At 40.7% G+C, this 15,137-nt stretch overlaps 1 protein-coding gene across 2 annotated transcripts in view; it reads right to left on the bottom strand.

Annotated features, from left to right (window-relative positions):
• Lrrc7 (leucine rich repeat containing 7) overlaps positions 1-15,137 on the bottom strand; it is a 362,920-nt gene that overhangs the window by 106,926 nt on the left and 240,857 nt on the right. For both annotated transcript variants that reach the window (XM_035451112.1, XM_035451113.1), the window contains exons 9-10: positions 8,779-8,923; positions 3,065-3,137 (exon numbers count right to left, since the gene is read on the bottom strand). In XM_035451112.1, the coding sequence (XP_035307003.1) occupies positions 3,065-3,137; positions 8,779-8,923 (218 nt within the window). The remainder of the gene's footprint in view (positions 1-3,064; positions 3,138-8,778; positions 8,924-15,137) is intronic.

The following is a 15,137-nucleotide window of genomic DNA, read 5'->3' as shown; positions in this document are numbered from 1 at the left end:
TAAGCCGTTATAACCTGCGTGAATCGGGATGTAAAAAGCCAGGCTTGGCAGCACTTTCATGAAGGCAACCACAGTGGAGAGAGGGCATTTTCTGGTGGACATTTTGGTAGGGAGCATAAGGGAGTCTCATGCTTGTGGTACATAAACTCAGATCTGGAGTCTTGCTGCTCAATCAGAAGCTGTGATGTTACCCAATCATCTGGGAATAGTGCAGAACTCTGATGGGGGATGTCCTTCTGTATATAGGTTTCTCTTATTGGTTAATGAATAAAACACTGATTGGCCAGTACAGGTGGGAAGATAGGTGGGGCTAGGAGATGAGGAGAATTCTGGGGAGAGGAGAGGCAGAGACCATGTAAAGATTGGGAAGATAGGACGCACCAGGTGTTCCCAGGTAAGATAAGTCCATGTAGAAATACATAGATTAGTAATTATGGGTTAATAATTAAGACAGAGCTAGCCAGTAAGAAGCCCTAGTCATCGACCAACAGTTTAATAATTAATATGTCTCTGCGTGCTTATTTGGGGCTGAAGGGTGGCAGGACCTGATGGGACAGAAACCTCCATGTTCAGAACTCTAAGCTCTCAGGTGTCATGCCTATTAGACCAGAGCTTGTCTATTAAACCAGATTCCCAGGTGCCTGTGATGACTGTTGTAGTTTAAAGCATGGACTTAAAGGATGCAAGTAGTCAGTCTTAGGAAGAATAGAAGAGACTCTTTCAGGTAACAAACGAGACAGGACCAAAGAGTCAGGACAAAGTTTCTCTCATTAGAAGTCCCAGAGAAAGGGAAGCCTAGAAACAAAGAGTGTTGGGATTGATATGTACCAGGTATAACAATCAGGCCAGTGTAAACTGTGTTTATGTATTTTATCAAGTGAGTTTTTTAAATTTTATAACATTATCTGGTGGTTTCTCCAGTAATTGGCACAAAATCTGTGTAGCAATAAAGCCTGAACCTTTTCATTATCTCTCTCTCTTTTCTCTTTGTGAACCACAGAAGAATCACTTAATTAGAGATGCCGGCAGAAGCATGGATGACTAGTCATTGCCGAGGTGTGGACAACTTATTAGAAGCTATGTCACTGAAGATAATACCTCTTCCTCCCCCAGCAACCACTAACTGACTATAGATTTTAGGATGCTTTAGGGCAAAGCTTGCATGGTTACATCCCAGGGAGGCATGAAGTTAGCATTATGGTTGGATGCCCAATGTTTCTCTAAGTGTTGAAGGCTGGGTCTCTTGGGCAGTGTATTAGTGGCAGGGCTCTGGGAAGCATCAGGATCTTGAGTGTTCTAATATTGTAAATGGATTTTTCACATAGATGGATCCGTAGCTTCTACCTACCAAGGAGGTAGAAGCTCTAGAATGTAAGTCACCTGTGGCATATTCAAGAATATGTTTGTCCCTACTCCCTATCTCTCATTCTGCTTCTGAGCTACTGTGAGTTAAGCAGCTTTGCTTTCCTCCCAGTCATGGTGTTCTGCTGCATCACAGGAGCTGAGCAACAGAGCCAAGTGACCATGCTCAGAACCTGCTGATGTGTGAGCTCAAACAAATTTCTTCCTTAAATACAATTTTCTTATAATGGTAGAATGCTGGTAACACAAGTGGCTATTGAGCATCCTACCTATTCTGACACCAGAAAGAGAGTCTAGGACTAGAGTGGGTAGTGGTGGGTGATGGTGTTTCTCTGGGTTCCTGGGGTGTGCAGTAGGGAGGGTGCAATGTGCCAGGAAAGCCTGGGAATAACACTAGAGAAGCATAGTAGAGGACTGAGCCTGTGGTCTTCTAGGTACTCTACTTTCTTAATTAGCTATGAATCTTTTCTTCAGGTACTTTTCGGAAAACATTTCTCTATGGTGGCTGCCTTGGATTCCCTTTATAGTCAGACCATGAATTAGACTTCTTCATGGTTCATTTTTCTGGTCATTGTCTTGTGAGTCCCACTAGAGGTGATGCCTGTGCCTAGGAATGTCTATCCAACCAGTTATAGTAGCCTGAGAGTGGATCTCTGTGTCTACACAGTCCATGGTGATCAAGGGTTATGTTGGTTATAGGTCTCCTTTACAGAGGCACTGGCCCTGTACAACTTTTAGGTGTTGTTTCTTTCACCCAGAGCAAGTGTTTCTTTTGCCTTTGAGGCATTTAGCATATCATACTAATCACCATGAAGACTCACTGCTCTATCTTGTTGGTATTTGTAGATGCTGGGTTGCTCTATTTACTACCTACCAAGTGACTGGTAGCTAATAGCTGACTGGTGATCATGGGTCTGGGCCTTTGGAACACAGTTGTATAAATGCCTGTATTGAGCCACTGTTTGATCAGTTCATGTTTCTCCACATTTGAAAGTCAAGGGACTGTAGTAACTGCTGCTGATGACTAAGCTAAAAGGCTGACTCTGGTTTAGTTTGTGTAATGCTACCTGTCTTCCAGGAAGGAAGCAGAGGGGTGTAGGCTGCTTGCTCCTGTACCTAACAGCATGAAACAAACCCTGCACTCAGGATGTGGACTGCCAGCTTAGGATAGGAATGTGTCCAATGTATGTCTGGAATTAAACTAGACTTTAGAACCCAATTTACCACACCCACAGACAGGAACTGTTTCTCATGGAAACCAAAGCTAGCAGGTGTCTCTTCCTGCTGAGAAAGCAGTTCTCCTGTGCCCATGTTTGGCTTACCAAACCTCTTAATTTTGTCTTTAAAGAATCAAGACATCAGTTGTACAAGAAATGTAAACTAAGAGGCAAGACACCAATTATAACCTTTAAGGGATAGATGAATTTGAATTCAGTTCCCCTGAGTTTAACCCAGTGAAGAAAGGGTAGTGCCTGAGGATATAATTGGGAAGAGAAAGGTTATCAGTTGACTATTTCTCATTATGTTTTATAGTTGCAATGGATTCAGTGTTAAGATATAAAGTTATTAAGATGTATACAAACAGTAACTGAATGAAATACAGTCTAAAGGAAGAATTTGCAGCAATGTTTTGATAGGAAAGACAGTAGAACCTTTAATTTCTGGTCACACACAGGCTGATTGGGCTGGTGTGGGCACTTACTTTCCGATTGTATTGGGTAGCATAGTAAGTTGATTGTCATCTACTTTTAGAGTTGTTAGCTTTTTCAGCAGTCCTGAAACAGAGAATATGTTTTATTAATACACACAGATCAGGAAATGTCATTGAAAAAAATCAGAGGGATTTCTCATTATGAGTGCATGGTGTTTCCACTGGCTATGTTCTGCGTATACAATAGACAAACACACAGAGACTGGCTTTGTGTTTTTGCTATAAAAATTCATGTGTCAATGGGAGTAAATAACATCAGAGTAGTTACATAAACAAACTTAGGGCCAATACACTTGTCAAGAGGTATGCTCACATCTCTGTCTCTTGTTTTCCAGTAAATGGACCAGTAGAAACATTTTGAGTCAGTTGAGATTTAATATTGAATTAATGACTAAGCATGGATAACTCATTTTCTTATGTTGCAGACTGGAAACAGTTGTAAACAACAAGAGCAGAACAGTCAAAAAGTCGGAAGGGAAGTCCTGCAACAAAAAGTTTATGATTACAGTCGTGGAAAATGACCACATGTGAGTCGTGTGCTGCAATTCCAGGAATGGTGGACTTGATCAGTGTTAGACATAAAAAGAGTGCAATTTTTTAAAAAAAATTAATTGTACTATTTATCTTTATTGTTAAATTACATATTAAATATTCATCCAGAAACTTCCATCCCATTTCTATCCAGCTAACCTACTCATTCTTGATCATTCATTTTTTTATTAGTTCAAATTAGGAACAAGCTTGCTTCACCTGTCAATCCCTTCTCCCTCTCCCTCCCCTCCCCCAACATCCCACCTGCCCCTAGCCATTCCCCTCCACTCCCCAGGCAGGGTAAGGCCCTCAAAAGGGGCTCCCCAAAGTCTATCACATAATCCTGGTCCAGGCCTAGGCCCTTCCCCATGTGTCCAGGACAAGAGAGCATCCCTTTACATGGGATGGGCTCTCAAAATCCCTTCCTTTTTAAAATACCTTACATATTTAATACAGTGCGTTACCCCTGTACAGATGGAAAAAATTAAGTTCAACATTTCTAGACCAATATGTCTGTTAATTTTTGTACAATGCCAACTCAACACAGTAAATTGGGATACTTTTTTCCAAAGTTGACAGCACAGCTAAAGTTTCCAAAAATTCAAATATATATATATATATATATATATATATATATATATATATATATATCAATAATGGCAGTATGTTATGCATCAATAGCAGCAACAGCTTTTCCATGTTCTGCAGTAATTTGAACAAAATTGTAGACATCCAGCATTCTCCATTTAAAAAAAAAAAAGTAAAAGACAAAATCCCAGAAAAACAGCACAATTCTGTTAAAGAGTGCAATTTTTAATGCCTTACATTGACCTGACCAGGGATTGATATTAAAACTATCTTTTAAATGTATATATGTGCTTGTATTTGTGTGGTTGTGTAGACGTGTGTGAAGGCCCATGATTGGTATCTGGCGTCTTCTAGGATTGTTCTTACACATTCTTGCGTTGTTGAGGCCAATTATTTCTATCTTACCAAGACCCAGCCGATTTTACTTACCTGTCTTACAGGCTTTCTCTGGATCCTGTTTCTACCTCCAGAGACTGGAATTGCGGGTGGGTGATCTGGGTGTTTATGTGGGTGTTTTGGATCTAAAGTCCAGTTCTCTGTTCTCTGGCAAGTGCTTTAACCACTGAGCAATCGACACAGCCCCACAACTATTTAGTTTTCACTGTCTGATCTATGTCCTCCACACTTTTTATGGATTGCTCTCCTTCCATTACCTTTAGTGTGCAATCATCACACAGTAATGGGAAAATTGCTGTCTTTGGCATAATCACCTGTCTTTCTCAACCATCATAGAGCTTGTAAATCAATGTGACTTCAATAGCCAAACCCAAGGACAAAACATTAGTACTAGGTTAGCTTTTGTTTTACGTGGGAACTATGTATATATATATGCTATAGATTACTGTGTCCTGCAGAAAATTTGTCATGAAAATGATAAATTCATGATAAAATGTTTTGAGGGTTGTTAAGTTAAAGAAAATTAAACTATTTTAATAATTTTTTCCAGGACTTTTTGATAAAGTTATACGAAAATTCAATCCTCTGAAATCATCCTAAAATTGGTGTGTGAGCATGTTACATCCTGTGACATTCATACCTTGTACACATGGTGTCAGGGCATGTCCACCCATTTTAGTATTCTGACAAATTTTTTTAAAGGCAGAGGAAGTCACATGAAGTCTGAAGTAAAGCTATGTTTGACGTAGGATTTCAGTGCAGTTACATTTTCTTTAGCAGCAGGCGAAGAGACCTGCCCTTGCTGTCGGACTGCTGCAACAGAGTACCTGCAGCATGAGGAGCTTAACTCGTCATCTTGAAAGCAATATCGTGTGGAAAGCAGGACATTCCCTTGGTGCAAATTCATTGTACTGACCTGAACATCTCCTAAGCCATCTGTTCAAAAGGTGTCTGAACCATCTTAGCGTCCCTGTGAATGCTTTGAAACATTAGCTCTGGGATGTAAAAGGACACGGGGCTTGCTTATGTTATGAGCAGGGCTGTGAATTACAGTAGTATGTTTGTAGCTCCAAGCCTCCATCAGACAGCCCTGCTCTAGCTCACTAGTGGAGCTGTGGGAGGGTTGAGTCTTTTCACCACTGTGAGTCCCTAGAAGCTGAAGGGTGGGTGACAGACAGCTGAGCAGACACCAGGTCACCATGAGAGCTTCTGGAAGATCTGAGGCCTTGGGTGTGAAGTAATGTTAAGGAAAACTTGAGGCAGGTTTTGACTCAAGCAAGCGTTTTCTGTGTAGATTGGAGGTGTGGAGGAAGCGAGCTAGGCCTTTCTGTACAGCCCAAGTTTGTGGATTTACAAGAACTCACTAAGACCTGGCCACTTTGATGCTCAGGCATTATTGAAGGATCTAGTCTGGACTGACTTTAGAGCCTCAGCAGGATTCTGACTGTGGGGTGAGTAACAGCTTCACGTGGGCTCATGTCACTCTCTCCCTCCCTTGTTTGCCCTCCCCATATTTCTATCTTTTTATACACTCCTGGTGTTGAAGTATTGGCAAAAAGGATAAGGAGGACTATTATTGCCATTGTAGATATTCCTGTATAGACACGCAATTAATATGAAAGCATCAAACATTAAAATAGCTCTTTTTAAAATAGTAGACAAAGTTTATCTGGCATTTGTACACATTGAAATAGCACCATGAAAGCAAACGACTCTGTCTCCCAACTCGAAGTTCTCACAGGAGTTGCCAGTGACTGAACACTTGGCACCTTAGATTAACTAGTGAGCTCCTCAACATGAGCATGTGGTGGAGGTAATGCTACTCCCACACAATGATGAACAAATGGAGCACAGAGACATGATGTGACCTGTTGAAAGTCACACAGCAGGCAAGCAACTTGAACTCAGGTAACTTGACTGTGGAGTCTCTGCCCTAATTACTGAGTGGTCATAGTCTGAAAAGTAATATGCATACCCTCTAGTGATTTTCCTTGCTATCCAAAGAAGCTCTTTATTAAACCATCTGAAAGAGGAAGAGAGGCCTTTTACTCTTGGAAACAGCGTACAGAGGACCCAAGCATAGAGTGGTTGCTGACTTTGTCTCTCTGTCAACGGACTCAGCTGCAGGAATCATGGGACAGAGGGGAAGTTTTGTTTTAGTTGTATTTTATTGTATTAATTCTATGGAAATATGTCTCTTATTTTTAAAATTATTGGTGGCCCCATAGGTAATCCACATTCCAATAAGAAAGATGAGGGGCCATTTCTCATCCAGCTAGTGTTTGTGGTTTTGCTGGGGCCCAGAACAAAGTTTCGTGTCTGTTGGCCAACAGGGAAGTTCTTGAGGAAGGCCTGTCTAGGTCTATAACCAGGCCCTGGGTAGACAGCCAGATACAATTTTCCTTGAAATTTCAGTGAGACACAAAGGACTGTTCAATGAGTAACAAGTGCCCCTGAGTCACTTTCTTCCTTCAAGAGCCCTTAGGGCTAGAAGGAAGGTGTTAGAGCACTAAGACCCATCTTTCTGTCTGTCTTCTTATAGTGCTACATGTCCAGCTCAGTGTTCTCTGCCACTCGAATGGGATGCCTTACTCCAAGTGGAGGGTAATTCTGTGGAAATTTTGTAAAAGAAAGCTAAATTAACAAATAATCCTGCCAAATTAAGAATGACTTGTCTTCTGAAATAACTGATTCTTTTAAATAAAACAGACTTGTTTAACTATACTTGTTATTTTGTTGTGATTTATGACACATAATTTTATTTTTTTCTATTCTATGATTACTTTAACTGCATTTCTTTCATCTTCTGTGTGGATTTTTTTTTCAATTTTCCTCCCTCTGGTGCTTTACAAGTTATAAATTTTATGTTTATTTAAGTGGATGCATTTTCATTTTTTAGCACACTTATTTAACTTCATTTTCCTGTATACTTGTGGAGTTCTTTATTTGTTATGTAAATTCTTAGCATTAGTAAATTATTTCCTTTATTAAGGAGAGCACAGCACAGGCCAGACAGTCTCAGCACTGAAAAGGCATCCATGGTCAAAACTATGTTCTCGGAATCAATGCATTTTCAGTTGTATGGAGTGACAGTGAGTGTGTAGAGTCACACACTACCCCTCTGTTGTCCTGATCAGATGAGGCTCTTTGTAGCTAATAAGCCTTCTCAGTGTTGCGACACACACTCCAGCTCTTCCCACACCCATCTGCTCACAAGTTTCTTTAAGGTGACTAATGTTCAGAGCAGAGCCCAGGATGCTCTCTGTACCAGAAGCTCTGTACCGAGATGCAGCTGGGAAATGTGAGAGGTCTAATGAAGCTTTCTGTTACGCCTGATGGTTGGAGAAACACTGTTTGATGTGTGTGATTATGTAAATAAAAAGTCAGCAAATTTATGGGAAAAGCTTGTGTGATTTTGTTAAAATCAGTGTTCTCCATCAGCCTGAATGAATGGTTAAGGTGGCAGTAAAATACTGAAGGAAGTATGAGAACTGCCTTGTCATCAGTTTCCCTTCAGTTGGGCTTCTTAGTCTGTGACAGCTTGAAGAAGGGTTAGTAACTTGCTGAATACATGACACATCTCTTCCAAACAGGTTAAAAATCCCCATTTCAAAGTCAGGTGAATTGATGACTATTCTCCTAGCTGAGCCATCTCAAAAATAGGAAGAATATAAAAGGACTACTCATTATTCAGTCTTTTATAACTTCACCTATAAAATACATAAATAAAAAGATCTAGTGCATGCTATACCTACTGACAATTTTTTTTCCTGGCAAACATCTTACAACATATTAAGGACAATGTGCCTTTTAAAAAATAACGAAACTGAGAATCTATTTTATGTTTACACATTTTTTGTCTTATTTACCTGTTAGACCAATGTTACCATGCATCCACTATCAACAACTAACTCTAACTCGAAGCACTTACTCTTCATGACAATACTGTGCAGTTCTGTTGACAATTTTAAGACACATCTGTTTAATAGGAGAGCTGGATTTGATGCTAAAGTTATCAATTCATTTTAAAGTATTTGTAATATACTGTCTTATGATCTTGCATGGTCGATTTGCTAATTAATTAATGTCAGGCTACTAGTGTATTACCTACATGCATAAACAAGTTATACTGCCAAAAAGGAAACTGTACACTTGACATAATTACTCATGACAAAATGTTACATCCTCACCTATTGAGTCAGGCAGCTGTTGCAACATATTGGATGATAGTAAGAGGTCCTCAAGGGCTTCACATCCAGAAATATCCATGTCAACCGTTTCTATCCTGTTTTTTGACATATCCAGGTATACCAACATCTTTAACTTCCCTATAGACTTGAAGACAGTGCATAAACTCAGGGTTAGTTGGGGAACTTTCGGAAGGCTCTTGAAGCTGTAAAAACTGCAATACTGTGAAATTAATTTTAAAGACACCATGACAATAAGGAGAATATGGAAGCATTGGTCAAATGTACAAAGATTGGAAAGGACAGTGATGCATCTATTTCAAAACACAGAGTCCCTACATGACCTACATACCCCTAGACATATCCCGCACAATAAAAACACACGTGCACACAAATGGTCACAGATGCGCTATTCACAGCAGCCAAGTGGCAGCAGCCCAAACCTTCCTCAGCGACTGCATGGGTAAGCACAAGTGGCCTGCCCACATAATGGATATTTTTTGGCAGTAACAGTGAATGAAGTGTTGAAGTATGCCACAAAATAGATGAACTTTGAAAGGTGCAAGTCAACAAAAGACCACACATTGTAGGATTACATTCATATGCAATGTCCAGAATTGGTAAATTTATAGACAGGAAGTAGAGAAGATTGCCAAAGATTTAAGATTGCTTTTAAGGGTGTTGGAAATGTTCTAAAGTTAGGTTGTGGTGATGTTTATAGAACATTGCGAGTCTGCTAAAAATCCACTGACTTGTAAATGCTTATGAATTATATCTCACTGCAGTGGTTATAGATAAATTCTGAGTCAATGCAGAAGTCAAAACACAACAGTTCTCAAATTTGCCAATAGAGAACTGAACACTGCACAGTGTCCTTAAGGTTTAGATGTCTCAGAAAGATTTAAAATTATAATTTAGACTTGATTCTGCTAATTAGAATGTGGGCGGCAAGGAGGTCTCTGTACTCACAGATAAGGACTAAGAGAACCTGGAATGTTAAACACACAGGTTGTTCCTTTAAAGAAAGGAATACATAACCTGTCATCCACCCAGAAGTCTTGTGGTTAACAGCCTGGTGACCTATGTGCACTGTGTGTGGACAAGACTACCCTGGACCGTCCCCCAGACACTCACTGTAAGCTTGTTTTCTTAATCAATCTACAGAACCATCTTTATGGAAGGTGTCCCATGCACTTTATAAATAATTTTCATATAGTCATATCTGATTTTTATTTAGCTTGCTTTATAGATTTATGTATGCCTTATTGTATGTATAGAACTGAATTAATTACTACCAGGAAAGCTTTCACCAAATTGTGCCGTTTAAATATTGCCTAAAATGAACTATTCAGTTCATTTGGACTGAAGTTTGAACCAACATTAGTTACACAGTCATGGTGAAATAGACTTCCTTCTTGCCTCTCGAAGACCATTACTCTGTTGGCCATCGTGGTCACAGAGAGCCCTGCATTAGAGGTTCAACACTCTGCTCACTCACCAGTCCTTTCTGAGACTCTCTTTTATATGCTACTATCCGTGGTATGTATTTCAGGCAACATCATAAGTTGGGCAGATGTGTCTGGGAAAAAACTTATCTGGATGAAGACAAAGGAATTTTAAAATTTTGAAATGAATTATCATTGTGAAGTGCAGGTTTTTCTTCAACTCAAATCATTTTTTCCTTCCTAGCACTGTGATCATAGCTTTATAGCTGCTCAGCACCATGATAGTAAAAATGAGGTTTTTGTTTGTTTGTTTATTTGTTTTTTGTTTTTTGAGACAGGGTTTCTCTGTATTGTTTTGGAGGTTGTTCTGGAACTCCCTCTGTAGATCAGGCCTGCCTCTGCCTCCAGAGTGCTGGGATTAAAGGTGTGCAGAGGTTTTTATCTTTAGGTAGTTTACATTAGTGAAGGTAACATCCAAAGAAACTATTAGAAATACTCTTGATATGTGTGTGAAAATTTAGGTGGGGAATACCACAGAAGAAAGAGGGAAGGACCAAGACTTCCCAGCAGTTGCTGGACAGTCAAGAAAGAGGAAACCCAAAGGTATTAAGATGGTTCAGTAAGTAAAGTTCCTGCTGCAAAATCCCGAGGACCCCAGTTCAATCCCTTGTACCCATGCAGAATGCCTGCATGATGGTGTATGGTTGCAATCCCAGGGCTAGGAAGGCAGAGCCAGGCCTGTTAGACACATAGCCAGCTCCAGGTACAGCAAGAGATGCTATCTCAAAAAATAAGATGGAGACTGATTAAGGAGGGTACCTATTAACGATCTCAGGACTTTACATGTGTACACATGTGTACACATGCTCACACTAGCACACAAGGAAAGGAAAAGAGGAAACCTGGAAGAGAGAACAGCTCTCACACTTATAGAGAAGCTTGGAAAAGCATGGCATGTTAAGAGATTTAATAACTTAGAGTAACCAAAGTTTGTGCTGAGCTCAGGTTTTCAGGAAGAGGACCGCTGCAAAAAGAATCACATGTTGTGAGGGCATAAAAACTGACTAGCAGGCAAGAGGATCTATGAAAAGGGAATGACTTGATCAATCTGTTCTCAGGAAAAAAATAACTTCAGGGAACTTTCAAAATGGCAGATTCATGATTAGAATCAAGGAGGCCCACTAGTGGTGTGGTACTGTGGGCTTCAGGCATCCACAACAATCTTGCATCAAAAATATGCAAAGCTGATGGGTGTGGTGGAGAAGCTCAAGTTTCAAGGCCAGTGTAGGTTCTAGGAAAGATCAAGACACATGGGGAGACTCCCAAAACAAACAAAAAATATGTTATAAGAAACTGTTGGGAGTTCCCCCTTGGTAGTTTATCCTAAATATCGTGGTTGCATAGCATTTGCATTGTAGTGGCTATTATCCATAATATAGAGAGATTTAAGACATCTTGGAAGGTCTAAATGGTTAGAGGCAAGCATTGTACCACTTATAAGAGACTTCAGGATCTGTGGATCTTGTCCCGTGGTTGCAAGATTTTGGAAGAATCCCATAGACACTAAGAGACTATTGACTACTGGTTATTTTGTCAGTGTAGTAGCCAGATAACCATAGTAGTGGACACGGGGAAGAAGTGGGATGAGCCCAAGAAAGATGTGAAGCCAAATTAAAGGTTTCTGACAGACTACCCAGGGTGGGAGGGTCAGTATCTATCAGTGGTCACTCAACTTGTAGATGGACAGCAGGAAACAGATGGGTAAAAGCCTGCATCTTCCTTTGTTTCCTGATGTCTGTAGACAAGTGCCTCATACTTTGCTTGCTCAGCCCTTCACACAGGAACACCTTAGCATTTGTCTTACTTATTTGGCAGAGTCTAAATAAACTGGCAAAATTAATCCATAGACATACACTTGGCACTGAGCTAAGGGTTTTATTTATTTTTTAATGTAATATCCTATATTCTTGTGACTCAATTTGCAATGCACACCAGCCACAGTGCTTCATTTTCCCCTTGCTCTGGGGCTGTCAGGAAGGTAGACTTTCCAGCCCATGTCAGATCCATTATTCATAGCTGCCTCTAACAGGCACTCATTCTTGGAGCTTAAGTTTGTGGATGAAGTTCCCTAGGAAGCAAAGGCAATGATGAAGTCAGGCCAGAGTCCTCTTACAATCAACAACAGAGGACAGGGAAGGAAGGAATCTGACCTGGACATATGAGGAAATTGGCCTGTGAGGAAGTTGTGAGGAAGTCCCCAGCAAAGCTTCCCAAAAATTGTGTAGCTGAGACTGCAACCCCAGAGGTGTCTGAGCAGGGGCTGAGAACATTTGTGGTTATTGGAGGAAGGTTGCCCAGGATGGGCTTTTGACCTTGAGTGAGAAGACTCTCATCAGAAAAGGGAATCTGAAGGGACCAGAGAAGCTGTGTGCAGCGTTTCCAGAAGTTGGCAAGTGGAGAAAGTTCTTCATTGCTGAATGACATATAAGCACACTTTCTGTGTGATGTTCCCAGGTTGCCCCGAGAGTGAGGGCTGGAGCTGAAACCGAATCTGCTTGGATTGTACTAAAGATCTTCCTGCCCCCACACCCGCCATTAACTCAGGGGTCCATTTTGCCTTTTTAGGTCCCTGTGAAGCTATATAGAAGCAGGCATTAGAGGAGTTGGCCCTCCAGAAAGGAGGAAAAGAAGGCAGCAGGTGGCATTTCCCCAGCTCAGAAGGACATCACTTGATATAAAAGTGCCACTTTCCTATTCATGTCCAACCCCAAGGAAGTACGAGTCACGGTAGCCCTCTCTCTTCCAGGAGTAAAGGGACCTGTGTATTTCTGCATTGTATCCCCTCCTCAGTCCTTTAGTTAGAAGACTCTTTTCCCTCTTGAAGCTGCTCTAAATGCTGCTTTGCTATTTCCTGCACTGACCAGCATCTGCTGTTAAAACATTTTCTGGAAGACAAACAATGCTTGGGTGTTTATCTTTGAGTCTTTCAAACCTTGTGCAGGTGCCCTATCCTGCAGCAAAGGTCTCCAGTCCTTAGGAAGGTTGACTTGCTCCAGCACCACTATAGGTGTGGATGGATCCACAGGTGAATGACAGATGAAAAGAGTGGAAATCATAAGATGAGGAAGACACCAGACTATTCAGAGACAATATGAGTTCATGCACCACTTGAGTTTGGACTACTAACTTTAGGTTGATAGTTGTAAGACAGAGCCTTGTAGAGGATGAAATACTCAGTCATTCTACTAGCCTCTGTGAGTTATGAAAAATGAGTGGAAAAAACCCCAGAAGTCTAGGTTTCTAAAAGTATATTAACTTAATATGCTAGGATGCAAGAACAAAGGAAAAAGTGGATTTGCTTTTTGTCCCCACATCTTTTCACAGTAAATATTGAGGGTTATCCATCTTTGAGAGTGACTGACAGGTAGGACTGCTGAGTGGGAGGTGAGCAGGCAGTCAATGGGGACACGTGGAACTGGTCAGCAGGCTGAAGCCACTTAAGCTGGGAGGAGTGGAGTAGTCACATACAGGGCATTGCAAAGTGTTAAATTAAAGCATACTAAATAAAATTAGCCACGGACTATAGATGAGCTGGGGATTAGATGCAAAAGTTTCAAAAGAGACAGGTTGCACAAGATTGTCTGTTTTACCATTTACTGGTTTACACCTTTGGATTCTGCAAATGTAACCACTGCAGAATGTGCAGTGACTCTAAGTCTCACCTGTACCTTTTACAGGTTCCAGAGAACACCCCCCCCACCCCCCACACACTGTGAGCTCAGACATTGCTGTACAGAAGCAGCTGCTTTGGCTAACAGCCCCAGAGCTTACTGGCTCTGGGAACCTGGGCTGCACAGAATCTACTCTGAGGGTTTCTTTGAGGATCTGAAAAGTGAATATTTATAAGTTAGGCAGTGTCTTGCACAGTATATGCAAAGTTAAGTGGCTTTGAGTAAATGAATATATTCACGAAGCTGGTGCAAGCTTGCATCTAGGTAATATTCTGAGTTTTCCATATCTGTTCAGGAATTAAGAGGTGTTTTATCTGCATTCTCCAGGTTTCTAAGACATTTCGAGGATGTCTGAAATTGTGCTTGTGGCTCAGTCCTGTACAGACTGTGGCTTTCTAAACTCTGTGTTTACCTGTGATAAAAACTATCAAGTAAAAAGCAATAACTGGCAATGAAATATTAGAGCAATAGACTATAAAAAAACTTCTTAAGCCAGGTATGGTGATGCACACCTTTATCTCAGGACTTGGGAGGCAGAGGCAGAGGCAGGCAAATCTCTGAGTTTGAGGCCAGCCTGGTCTACAGAGCTAGTTCCACAACAGCCAGGGCTACACAGAGGAACCTTTGTCTTAAAACAAAACAAAACAACCCTAAATATAAATAGATAAAAATAACAAACCACTTATATTTATACATTTTCATTTTTGTAATTACTATTATGTGAGTCTTCCCAAACAATGTACTTGAGGGAGTTGACCATATGATCTCTGTGACTCTGACACGGGCACTGTTTCTGATCATATTGGCAAACAGTTTTGTATGTATTAATAAGCACATAATGTACATAATTCCTGGTCTGTGTCTGTGATGCTATCAATGTAGCCCTTTCAAAATTAAAATAAAAATGTTTTTTCCTTAATCTTTTTTCCCCAGGTATCTCCTTTTCTACGGCCTCATGTTTGTTCAGAGAGCAAAGTTTTGCACATGTTACCGTTGCAATAATTTAAAGAAAATTCAAAAGAAGAGCAAAATTTGCTTTGAGGAAATATAGAAACCTCTGTCTTGGCTGAAAAATGATTCCCTGCATGTACCTGGAGTCTTAGTCCAGTGACATATGTGCTGTAGTGGCCAGGAAAGCCAGGTGGTGGGGGGCTTGGTCTGTTGGATGTGTGAGCACACTTCTAGT

This window comes from Cricetulus griseus, assembly GCF_003668045.3.
Source record: "Cricetulus griseus strain 17A/GY chromosome 1 unlocalized genomic scaffold, alternate assembly CriGri-PICRH-1.0 chr1_0, whole genome shotgun sequence".
NCBI classification, from domain to species: domain Eukaryota; kingdom Metazoa; phylum Chordata; class Mammalia; order Rodentia; family Cricetidae; genus Cricetulus; species Cricetulus griseus.
Note: the sequence above shows the minus strand (reverse complement) of the source record. Positions and strands in the feature narration are given on the sequence as shown.